This window comes from Chiroxiphia lanceolata, chromosome 33 (genome assembly GCF_009829145.1).
Source record: "Chiroxiphia lanceolata isolate bChiLan1 chromosome 33, bChiLan1.pri, whole genome shotgun sequence".
NCBI lineage: Eukaryota > Metazoa > Chordata > Aves > Passeriformes > Pipridae > Chiroxiphia > Chiroxiphia lanceolata.
The window spans coordinates 96,221-108,476 of record NC_045669.1 but is presented as its reverse complement, the minus strand read 5'-3'; the positions used below and the strand labels follow the sequence as shown (position 1 = coordinate 108,476).

Genomic DNA, 12,256 nt, shown 5'->3' with positions numbered 1-12,256 from the left:
TGGTACGGTGGTTGCTGGTCTGTGGTGCTGAAGATCCAGGGGATGGTACCTGGACGCTGGGGCTGGGGCTGATGGTCTCCAGTGGTGCAGAACTGGGAGACAACCCTGATAGCACCAGGCTACCTGTGTTGGGGCTGACGGTCTCGGGTTCCCTGGAGCCATCAGAAGGCTCCAATCCTGACTGTCTGGCCACGCTGACACCAGCAAGCTCTGACTCATCTCGGGAGCCTGTGAGGGGAAGCAGGAATGTCAAGGCCACCCCAGACCTGGGGCAGGATAGGCCAGAGCAGTGCCTCCAGCCCTCCTGGAGCGGACAGGCTCTGCCAAACCCACCCAGGGCACCCACTGCCGTGCCCACGGTCACCAGGGTGCTTTGCCTGTTACCTGTGCCCAGACCAGCACAGCCATCACATTCCCATCTGGTTATGCTGTTCCTCAGGCCAGAGCAGCGTCTGTGAGTGCCCTCGGCAGCACAGGAGGAGCACAGGAGCAATTGCCAGGGCCTGGGGAAGCAAACGGGTTCATGGAGGTGAGGACAAAGTGTCCAAAGCATGGGATTATCTGGCTGAACTCTTCTCCTGGGTCCTTCTGCTTCAAGTCCTGCAGAGCCCTGGGATGCAGCTTTGGCAACTTACCCCTCCTCCTCTGCCTCGTGCCTGCCTCCTGGAAAAAGGCACTCACTGGCATCGCAGCGCCTGTGTCTGTCTCCCATCTCATCGAATGCATTAAAGCCCTCCCATGATGGTGGTCTGATGGGAAAAGGAAAACTGATGAGCTCCCTCTGCCCCAACATTGGGCAGGTGCAGGGTGTCCCTGCCCTTCCCCCTGTGCCATTTCCAGCTCCTGCGGGAAGCTGAACCCGGGACTCAGGGACCAGGGCAGGGCCAGGACTGCTGGGGCAGGCCCTGGCACGGCACAGCACTTGCACCCCCTGTGTTGTGAACCAGGCAGAAGGATACCAACCTCAAGGGGATTTGGATCCCCATGGTGAACATATCTCTTATAAATGCCTCATCATTTCTGCAGAGGGGGCACTGGAAGGAGAAACAACCAGCATGCAGAGCCTGTCCCTACAGGAGAAACACAAGCAGCAAGAGTGAGGCCCTGGTGCTGCTGAGCCCCTGCTGTGCCCCTCAGGGTGACAGAACCACTCCTACTTGGATGCAGGCCCTGTGGAACCAGGCGGTTTTGCAGGCTGGGCACACCAGGGTGTTGAAGGTCTTTCTGTCCTCCACAGGCTCCATGCAGATGAGGCATTGGGTGCCCGGCTCTGGAGTCGCCTCCACTGCCTGCTCTGGGCTGTGTGCGGGGCAGAAGGCCCTGGGGGGAAAAGGGGTGGGTGAGGAGAGAAGTGCTGGGCCCTTCCCTGGTGGTGGTGAGGAAGGGACAGCAGGTACCTGAATGGTCTGCAGAACTGGGTGACACAGCCTCCCTGCTTGGCACAGGGCAGGTGGAAGCTCAGGTCACAGTTTCTTCTACAGCAGGAAATGGTGGCCCCTCTCTGGCCACAGATGCAGCAGCTCTGGAAAGAGCAGAGTAGCCCCATCAGCAGCAGCCTCAGGGCCTCCTCCTTCTCCCAGAGCTGCTTGGAAGGGCTGGACTTTCTTGCTTGGGTTTTGGGCTAAGCTCCAGCAAACCCTGCCTGGCACAAATCTCCCTACTCTAGTCAGGGTCTCACCTGCTGAGCCGCCAGGGAGACTACAGCTCGGATCTCCCATGAGGGAAGACACCAGAGTCCTCCTCGATGAACCGGGTGGTCAGGAAAGTTGGTGGCAAAAAACTGCAGGAAAATGACACTCACTGATGAGGAGAGAGTGGCAGGGACTGCCTGTCAAAAAGTGGAGGGAACCCATGGAGCAACTCACCAGGCAGAACTCGTGGGCACAGAGCCCATGTATGAAGAGTTTTTCCCCACAGATGTCCAGGTCAGCCTCTGATCGCTGACACAGCAGGCATGCTGGAGGGGAGAGAGACAATGGCCCTGGGCATGGCACCTGTGCTGCCCGCCCCGACAGCCCCTCTGCCAGGCTGAGAGGGGGGCACTTTGCTCTCACCTGGCTCCCTCCCTCTGGGGGCCTCCTCCTCCCTGTGTGACATGGTGACTGTCAGCAGGGAGTCCCTGTCCTTGGAACACCGAGGTCTCCTCCAGGTGCTCCTCCACTGTCTGTGCAAAAGAAGCGAGAGGCGTTTGCAACAGAGGGGCAGAGCCCGGGGGGTTAGGGCCCCCCTACTGCCCCTGACTCCTGTCTCTGTCCGCCTTCTCCTCCTTTTTTCCTATCCACTGTAGCCTCGTCAAAATGCTCCTTCACTGAGTCTGAGAAGGGCGAGGTGGCTGTAGCTGCAGCACAGGCCAAGAGCCCCAAGCTCTGAGGCTCTCCCTGGGCAGCGCTGTCCCTCCTCTTCCTTCTCCTCTCGTTGTCAGGTAACACTGACACTGGGCCCGAGCCCAGAGTCCCGTTTTGTGCCCTTGGCCCCACGGGTCACAGTGGCCACTGTGACATCAGCACCCTGCCCCTGAAATACGGGCAGGGATGGCCCCAGCCCCCACCACCCAGTGTGAGGCAGCCCCTTGGCAACCGAGGTTCCGCAGCGGATCCCGAGCCCTCGGTAACCACAGAGCCGGGGCGGCTGCTGCTGCAGCAAGCGCAGGGTCAGATGCCAGGCCCTGGGGCAGCCACCGAGGACTGTTGGGCAGCCACTGCTGCACGAAAAGTGCTGTTCAGGCAGTGCCACTCCAGGGCTCTGGCCCTGGCCAAGGCAAATCTCTGCTCCTGCCCCTGGCACAGGGAACACTGCCAGCACATCAGGGATGCTGATTCCCCAGTAGAGGAACCTGAGGACTGCAGGAAAGCCGACATCACTCCAGTCTTCAAAAAGGGCAGCAAGAGGGACCCAGGAAGTGACAGGCCCAATACAGTCACCTCCATCCCCAGAAAGGGGACAGAACAGCTCATGCTGCATGTCATCTCTAAGCCTGTGGAATAAAAGGAAGGGAAAATCATGCTTGACCAGTCTCCTAGCCTTCTGGGCTGGAGCAATTGGCTGGCTAGATGAGGGGAGAGCAGTGCCTGTTGTCTGCCGTGACTTCAGCAAGGCTTTTGACCCTGCCTCCCAGAAGACCCTCACAGGCAGTTCAGGAAGTGTGGCTTAGATGAGTGGACACTGAGGGGGTTGAGACCTGGCTGAATGGCAGAGCTCAGAGGGTTGTGAGCGCGGGGCTCAGTGCTGGCGGCCAGCCTTGTTTGACCGGTTGCCCAGTGGCCTGGCAAGAAGGGACGGAGAGCACCCTCAGCACGTTTGCTGATGGTATGGGACTGGGAGGAGTGGCTGCAGGCACCACAGGCTCTGCTGCCGTCCAGCGAGTCTGGGCAGGTTCAAGCGTTGAGCACACGAGGCACCTAGTAAATAGCAAAAAATCCGGTAGCTGGGTCTTTGTCTCGCTGCTGAAATTCAGGCTGGCAGGCAGATTTTAACCAGCACAGGGACATAGCTGCCCCTTGTGTAAGTACCACACTGCAGCGCAGATTAGAGCCCGTAGAAGGGTTAGAAGGCTTGGGGTTGGGAGAGCCCTTTAAAGGCCAACCCCTTGCAATCCCACAGCCTCGGGGCTTCCACAGCAAGCCCCAGGGCTCTGGGCAGGGCACAGTCCACAGATGTGCCTGGGGGACAAGGCTCCTGTGCTGGAGCATCTGTGCAGCTGCTGGGAGCCGGATGTTTTTCCCTGAGCTGGTTGGAAGGGATGGGGTTTCTTTCCTGGGGTCTGGGCAGAGCGCAGCTCTGATGTCCTGTCCCACTCGGAGGTTGGGGAAAGGTCGATGGGAAATCTTGGATGGTGCACGGGGCAGTTTTGCCTCCAGGGCAGTGAAGCCCAACCCGTGGCACTCGCCGCTCGCCGCCCTCTCCTGCGCTCCGTTGCCGGGACCCTCCCCCGCTCGGGCCCAACGATCATTTCGGTGCCCAAGTTCCGAGCCCGCGCTCCCCTCAGTGCCAGAATGTTCCCGAAGCTTTCCCGGGCTCTCCCTCGTGCCCGAGCGCCGCCACTCCAGCGCTTTTAATGGTGCTCCCAAAATCCCACCCTTGGGCTCCCATCCCATCCTTTTGGTCCCCTCAGGCATCTCTCCCCAGCATCGCTCTCTGTCCTACCCAAGGGTCCCCAAACATCCTCCCATTGATCATTCCCAAAGCTTTTCTCTCCATCCTCCCTCAGACCTTTGTCATTTCACCCAGGCCACTGCCCTGGTACCTCCAAGACCATTCCTTGCTCACTTTCCACTCCCAACCATCTCCCAGTCCCCTTGTTTTTGTCCTCTCCATCCTCCTCCTCCTGTCCCCACCAAGCCTCTCCCTTGCATTCCCCATGTCCCTACACCTGAATTCCTTTCCCCTCCCCTGCATCCCACACAGGGCCCCTTCAACACCCCCAATCCCGTCCGTGGCTCCCCCAGTTCCCCCCAGTTCAGCATCTTTGGGTCCCCCCAACCTCCCCCCACCCTCCCTGCAGGCCCTGAATTCCCCTGGCTCTCCTGTCTCATCCCCACCCTGGCCCTGCAGGCACAGGGGTTGGAGATTGAAACTGGGTGCAGTGGGAGCGGGGGGAGCAGAAGGGATTTTTCCCCCTCAGACGGGGCAGCCATGGGCTGGGAGGGCTGGGGGACACCCCGTGTGCCCTCCCCCAAGCCCCACAGGGGCCGTCCTGAGCAACCTTTTGCTCTCCTTCCCCAGGCACCTCTTGGCAGGAACCCAAAATGATCTGCGGGAGGTGAGTGGGCCAGGGGGACTGGAGGGCATCCAGTCTGGGAACTGGGGGACACTTTGGTCCCCCCATCCCTCGCTGGCACCGGGGACATCCCAGTGACCAGCCAGGGCTCCTGGTCTCTCTCCAGCTGCATTTAGTGGCAGTTGGGATCCTGAAGACGGCTCAGGTGGTACACGGAGTTCTGCTGAGTCGGGTCCTCCCCTCACATGGCCATGACACTCCCGGCCATCCCAGTCTGCCCCAATATACCCCAGTGCACCTTCCCCAAGGATCCCATTTCTTCCCCCAGGCTCCCAATGCATCCCACTGCACCCAGTGTGTCTCTAACCCTGCCTTTGTCCCCAGCCCCCTGTGGTGGAGAAGGTGGTGGGTCCTGTTGGTGAGATGTGGCTGCATCCCTGGATGTCTGAGGTGAGCAGTGCCTGCAGGGAGAGGGGTCAGGACAAGGCCCCTCTCCGTGTTGCAGGGACTTTGGGGGTGACATTTTGGGCTCTGTCTTTCAGGACTGGTGGTGACACCTGTGTCCTGTCCCCCTCCAGCACCATGAGGAGATGATCATCCCTGGAAGAACTCCCTGATTTCCCTCAGAGCCCAGGGGCATTTCCCCTGAATGATCAATAAATCCCTTCAGCAAAGTTACTCTGCTTGATCCTGTGTGTGTGTTCCCATCTCCATGGGTGTGTTCCCATCTCCATTTGTGTGTTCCCATCTCCATGTGTGTGTTCCCATCTCCACGTGTGTGTTCCCATCTCCATGTGTGTGTTCCCATCTCCATGTGTGTGTTCCCATCTCCATGGGTGTGTTCCCATCTCCACGTGTGTGTTCCCATCTCCATGTGTGTGTTCCCATCTCCATGTGTGTGTTCCCGTCTCCATGTGTGTATTCCCGTCTCCATGTGTGTGTTCCCATCTCCATGTGTGTGTTCCCATAGAATCACGGAATCAGCTGGGTTGGAAGGGACCTCAGAGATCATCAAGTCCAACCCCTGATCCACTACCGCTGTGGTTACTAGACCATGGCCCTAAGTGCCACATCCAGTCTCAAAAACCTCCAGGGACGGAGAATCCACCACTTCCCTGGGCAGCCCATTCCAATGGCTGATTGCCCTCTTTGTAAAGAAATTCTTTATAATATCCAACCTAAACCTCCCCTGGCACAGCTGAAGACCGAGCCCTCTTGTTTTGCTGATGGTTGCCTGGGAAAAGAGACCAACCCCCACCTGGCTACAACCTCCTGTCAGGGAGTTGTAGAGAGTGAGGAGGTCTCCCCTGAGCCTCCTCTTCTCCAGGCTGAACAGCCCCAGCTCCCTCAGCCTCTCCTCATAGGACTTGTGCTTGAGTCCCTATCCCAGCCTCGTTGCTCTCCTCTGGACCTGCTCCAGCCCCTCAATGTCCTTCCTGATCTGAGGGGCCCAGAACTGGACACAGCACTCCAGCTGTGGCCTCACCAGCACTGAGTCCAGGGGAAGAATCACTTCCTTGGACCTGCTGACCATGCTGTTCTTGATACAGGCCAGGATGCCATTGGCCTTCTTGGCCACCTGGGCACACTCTGGCTCTTGTTCAGCTTCCTGTCAATCTAAACCTCCAGGTCCCTCTCTGTCTGGTTGCTCTCCAGCCCCTCTGACCCCAGCCTGGAGCTGCAGGGGGTTGTTGTGGCCGAAGGGCAGGACCCGGTACTTGACCTTGTTGAACCTCATCCCGTTGGAATCAGCCCAACTCTCCAACCTATCCAGGTCCCTCTGCAGAGCCCTCCTGCCTTCCAGCTGATCGACACTCCCCCCCCAGCTTGGTGTCATCTGCAAACGTGCTGATGATGGACTCAATCCCCTCATCTCATCATGGCCAATCTTCGCGAACGAAGACTTGGGAAAGGTCTCCACCCACATTTGTTACAAGCGCACTGGTGATACAGGGCTTTGCAAATGTGGGTAAGGCCTTCGAGCCTGCACAATGGATATTTTAGGTGAGACACAGTGTGCACTGAACTGAGCCCACCCTTTAATCCTAAGGTTCATCTGCTGGGGCCGAGGTAGCTTGGACGGTGGCAGCGAGGTCCTCAGGACGCAGGTTTGTTTAGAGTGACCTTCTCTTAGACAGATGGCCAGCACTGGGCTCAGGGCAGGGCAGGGTCATCCCTGGGGACGGGGGCACTGGGGCAGCTGTGTCCCAGGGCCAGCCCAGTGTGGAGCCAGAGCCCTGCTGGGTTGCCAGTCCCTGGCCCCCCCTGCCTGGGCCAGCTCAGCAGAGCGGGGCCCGGCTGATGCGGGAGGACACGGTGTGCCCAACTGGGACAGGGGCAGGGCCAGCAAAGGGCATCTGCCCCTCTGGGCTCTGCTCGGGGAGGGCGTGGCTGGACCTGCACCACTTGGGGGCTGCAGTGCCCGCAAATGGGCTGGAGCCGGGCACTGCCACCACCCCAGCCCTTCCCTGGGTCCAGTCCTTGTGTGCCAGGGCCAGCATTGCCCAGTGCTCCCCAGTGCCTGCCCAGACTGGAGATCCCAGTCACCTGGCTGTGCCCATTGCCTGTCAGCCCCTTTATCTCCCAGCTCCCTGTTTCCCTGACCCCGGGGTCCTGGTGCCCCAAGAAGGGGGTCAGTGCCAGCCTTGCCCGCAGAGACTGGGGAGCATCCTCCTCTGTGACATCACGTACTACATGAGACATCACATTGTCCCGGTGACATCACATCTTCTGCTGTGACATCACATCCTCCTCTGTGAATCACATCCTTCACATCCTTTGACATCAGATCCTCATCTGTGACATCACATCTTTCCTGTGACATCACAGCTTCCTGTGACATCACATCCTTCCTGTGATATCAGATCCTTCACTGTGACATCACATCCTCCCCTGTGGCATCACATCCTCCTCTGTGACAGCACATTGTTCACAGACTGCCTGTGACATCACATCCTCCTTTGTGACATCACATCCTACCCGTGACATCACATCGTCCCTGTGACATCACATCCTCCTCTGTGACATCACATCCTCCTGTGGCATCACATCCTACCTGTGACATCACATCCTCCTCAGTGACATCATATCCTTCCTGTGACATCACATCCTCCTCTGTTACATCACATCCTTCACATACTTCCTTTGACATCACATCCTTCTCTGTGACATCACATCGTCCCTGTGACATCACATCCTTTTCTGTCACATCACACTCTTCACATCTTTCCTGTTCCATCACATCCTCCCTGTGACATCACATCCTCTTCTGTGACATCACATCTTTCCTGTGAAATCACAACTCCCCTGTGACATCACGTCCTCCCTGTGACATCACATCCTCCTCTATGACTGTCGTGTTTTGAGACCCCTAGAATCCAATTCCCGGATCCAAGCACCCCTCCCACATCTCACCCCAGTGTGAGATGGTTTTCCCAGACACAACGCAAGACTCAATATGGGATCAAGGGAATTATATCACAATCACTACACAAATAACTATTATAATACATCATATACATAATCCTAACTATCTCTCCTATGAGAAATCAGTATTTACATTGGATCAATCTCTTCTCTCTCCAATAAACGTTCAGAAGGAAGAAACAAAAGATCCTTTCCACTCATGAGCAGCAGTGTCTCTCTTCTTCCCATACCGCAGCTGTAGCTGGATTGTTGTAGCTGGATCCCTTTCCAATAGACACCAGAGGGGTCTCCTCTCACCCCTCTCGGCTCTTCGACTCCAATCGAAGGTCTCTCTCTCTCTTCGTGGGTTGCAATAGCAGGAACAGTCCTCGCCTCACCATGTGATATCAGGAAGTGCCAGGGGCTTTGTGACGGTCCCTTTCCTCAGGGGATTCAAGCTCCCCTGAGTCAGAACGTTAGGGCAGCTTTCAGTTGAAAGTCTTTGCCTCAAGCGGTCCATCAGAGCTCCTGTGCTCTGTCTCAGGCTGCCAGCTGGGCAGCAGCGGGGGGGCGAGGCCCTCCTCCGCATTCCTTCTGCCTGTCCCAGTCCAGCTCCGGGATGTCTCCGAGCTCTCAGCTCCTCTCTCTCCGGTGCTGCTGCATTCCAAGACTCCCCTCAAGTGGGAGTCCACCGCCTCCTCCTCTCTGGGAGGTCTCAGAGGGGTTTTGGGGAATTTTGGATTCAGTTCTTACCCCAAACTCTGTCTCTGGAGAGCTTAGTCTTGCTCTGTTGCCGGCTCTCTCTCTCCTTCAGACATCTCTCTGTCTCTCTGCTTAATTGCATGCTTGTTTCTGATCTCCTTGGCTTTCTGCCATAGTTTCTATGACCCCAGTCGGGGGCTGGGGGGCCGTGGCCCCCCAGTGGGGCTCCTGCCCCCTCTCCTCATGGCTTCAGAACATAGTCACTTCTTCTCCAACAACTGCATCATCCTCCTTTCCCAGTCTGATGTGATATGTTTAATTTTGCAGGAGTGCTGATTGGGTCAACACCAAGAGAGACACCACCCCCTCGGGGGTTACCATTTTTTAAACTCCAGGGGGAAAACCACAGTGACATCACATCCTTCACATTCTTGCTGTGACATCACATCCTTCCTGTGACATCACAGTTCCCCGTGACATCACATCCTCCTCTGGGACGTCATATCCTTTCTGTGACATCACATCTCCGCTATGACATGACAGCTCCCCTGTGACATCACAGCTTTCCTGTGATGTCACCTCCTCCTCAGTGACATCACATCTCCTCTGTGACATCACAGTTCCCTTGTGACATCACATCCTTCCTGTGACATGATGTCCTCCCTGTGACATCACACCTTCTCTGTGATGTTGCATCCATCATGTTACATCACACCTCCCCTGTGACATCACAGTTCCCCTGTGACATCAAATCCTCCTCTTTGATATCACATCCTCCCTGTGACATCACATCCTCCCTGTGACATCACATTCATCATATGACATCACATCCTTTCTGTGATATCAGTTCTCTCCTGTGACGTCACACCCTTCCCGTGACATCACATCTCCCCTGTGACATCAAAGCTCCCCTGTGACATCAAAGCTCCCCTGTGACATCACATTCATCACTGTGGGGACTGTGGGGGACTGGGGGACACTGAGAGTGACTGGGGGGGACTGGGGGGACTGGGAGGGATTGAGAGGGATGGGGAAGTGACTGGAAGAGACTGGGTGAGACTAGGGGGAACTGGGGGGGACTGGATTAGGGGATGTGGTGATGTCATGGGGGCATCGTGAGGTCATGGGGGCATGGGGATATCATAGGGGAACATGGTGATGTCATAGGGAATGTGGTGATGTCATAGGGAATGTGGTGATGTCATAGGGGAATGTGGTGATGCCATAGCAGGCACAGTGATGTCACAGGGGACCATGGTGATGTCATGGGGGAGCATGGGGATGTCATAGGAGAACGTGGTGATGTCTGAGAGGAACATGGTGATGTCACAGGGAGCATGGTGATGTCATAGGGAAGATGGTGATGTCATGGGGAATGTGGTGATGTCATAGAGGGCAGGGTGATGTCATAGGGAAGGTGGCGATGTCATAGGGGAGCATGGTGATGTCATAGGGGAATGTGGTGATGTCATAGAGGAGTGTGCGGATGTCATAGGAAACGTGGTGATGTCACAGGGGAATGTGATGATGTCATGGGAGAACACGGTGGTATCATAGGGGAACGCAATGATGTCACAGGAGAATGTGCTCATGTCATAGGGAGTGTGCTGATGTCATAGGGGAACATAGTGACATCACAGGGGAACTCACTGACGTTTGGGGGTAGCTGTGTGATGACATCACTCTGTGTGTCGATGACATCACCGCGGCTGTCGATGACATCACCGCGGCTGTCGATGGTGTTGCGGTGACGTCACGGTGACATCACCCAGGTGCAGATCGACACCCTGAACCCGCAGTGGAGCTCCTCGCTGGCCCTGGGGGTCACGGGGACCCCCCTGGGCCCTCCCCCCTCCCCGCCTGCGCCATGGTCTCAAGCACCTGGTCTGGAATGGTCAGGGAACCCACAAAATATCCCCCCAGACCTCCCCCCCCCGGGACCCCCAAACCACCCCTGGCATCTCCAAACCTCTCCTGGGACCCCCAACCCCCCCAGGACCCCCAACATCCACCAGGGACCCCCAACCTCCTCCACCCCCATACTGGATCCTGCAGAGGAGAGGGGGTCTTACACAATGCCAGGAAGGTCAGGGGGACCATCAAAAACACCCCCTGAACCCCCCCCATGTGCCCCAAACCACCCCTTGGACCCCAAACTAACCCGACCCCCCTGGGACCCCCAACATCCACCAGGGACCCCCAAGCCCCCCCACCCCCAGACTGGATCCTGCAGAGGAGGGGGGTCTTCCACAAGGCCAGGAAGGTCAGGGAGCTGCCTTACTCCCAACGCTGAAGAAACAAATGCCTTGCTGCTTAAAGATGCCAAGTCTCTGAGCAGTTCTGTCATTCCAAGGTTTTTCGGCATCAGTTCATATCCCCCCTTGGAGTCTGTTTTGCCTGTGAAGGTGATCAGGAAGTGACCTCTGCCAGCTCTTGCCTCATGAATCCAGGCAGGGCCAACCCACTACACCTGCTGTCTGTGCCCTGTGACTGGACCTGGTGACAGCCCCTCTGCCACCCACCACCACAGCAATAATTCCTCCTGTCAGACCCCAAAGCCGCCGAGCACTGGCAGCGCCGGGAGCCAGACCCAGCAAAGGGCTCCTGCCCCTGCGCTCTCCCGGCGGGTGGGAGAAACCGTGCCTGGAGCCACTCGCTTTGTGCTGGGCTCTGCTGCCTCTGCCCCTTCCCACCACCCCCAATGCTGCTCCTCTGTGGCACAGCGGGGCCTCCTGGAGCCACGGGGACATTGTGACACTCCAGGGACACATGGAATCAAGGCTATCCCTTGACCCTGCGGGACCTCCTGGTACCCTGGGGCACCTCTGACACTTCCTGGTCTCTGGATGGCAAGGAGGAGCCCGTGACAATGCAGGGCCTCAGGGACCCAAAGGCACCCTGTGACACTGGGGCACCTCGTGGTTATCGGTCTCTTCTGACAGTTCTGTGCAACCACAGAGAGGCAAAACAGTGGAGCCTGAGCATGTTGATCCAAACTATTCCCATCTCACCTGAAGATGTCCCTGCTAACAAAGGTCCTGTGTGTTCCCTCTGCTCTCTGGGCACTTGCATCCTTTGAGAGCTGCCCATCGCTCCGGTAGCCAAGAGCACAGGGCGGGGGATCCCCTGGAGGGGGAGCAGAGACATCTTTCCTAGATCACCTTGCTCAGAGCCCCATCCAAGCTGGCCTTGAATGTTTGCAGGGATGGGGCATCCACCACCTCCCTGCAAATGTCTTCCTGTGTTTCATTCTCATCATCAAATGTTTCTTCCCTCTCTCTAGTTTGAACCTCCCCTCTTTTGGTTTAACTCCCTCACCCCCTGTCCTACTGAACCCTTTGCCCACATGTTTGTAAGAAGCTGCCCTGAAGTACTGGAAGGCCCCAAGGAGGTCTCCCCACAGCCTTTTCTTCTGCAGGCTGAAGAGCCCCC

At 57.3% G+C, this 12,256-nt stretch overlaps 1 protein-coding gene and 1 long non-coding RNA gene across 3 annotated transcripts in view; one reads left to right on the top strand and one right to left on the bottom strand.

Annotated features, from left to right (window-relative positions):
- Positions 1-12,256, bottom strand: part of LOC116779925 (PHD finger protein 7-like) — a 42,811-nt gene that overhangs the window by 358 nt on the left and 30,197 nt on the right. Inside the window, exons 3-9 of the mRNA XM_032674437.1 lie at positions 1,679-1,780; positions 1,398-1,522; positions 1,158-1,320; positions 964-1,070; positions 636-749; positions 365-503; positions 124-228 (exon numbers count right to left, since the gene is read on the bottom strand). Coding sequence (XP_032530328.1) covers positions 124-228; positions 365-503; positions 636-749; positions 964-1,070; positions 1,158-1,320; positions 1,398-1,522; positions 1,679-1,780 — 855 coding nt within the window. The remainder of the gene's footprint in view (positions 1-123; positions 229-364; positions 504-635; positions 750-963; positions 1,071-1,157; positions 1,321-1,397; positions 1,523-1,678; positions 1,781-12,256) is intronic.
- LOC116779948 lies at positions 4,727-5,392 on the top strand. Of its 2 annotated transcripts, XR_004354259.1 has the most exons (4): positions 4,727-4,759; positions 4,884-4,922; positions 5,102-5,167; positions 5,260-5,392. It is a non-coding gene; the product is annotated as an uncharacterized LOC116779948 (long non-coding RNA). The 2 variants fall into 2 exon arrangements; XR_004354258.1 differs by lacking the exon at positions 4,727-4,759 and having other exon boundaries at positions 4,778-4,922; positions 5,046-5,167.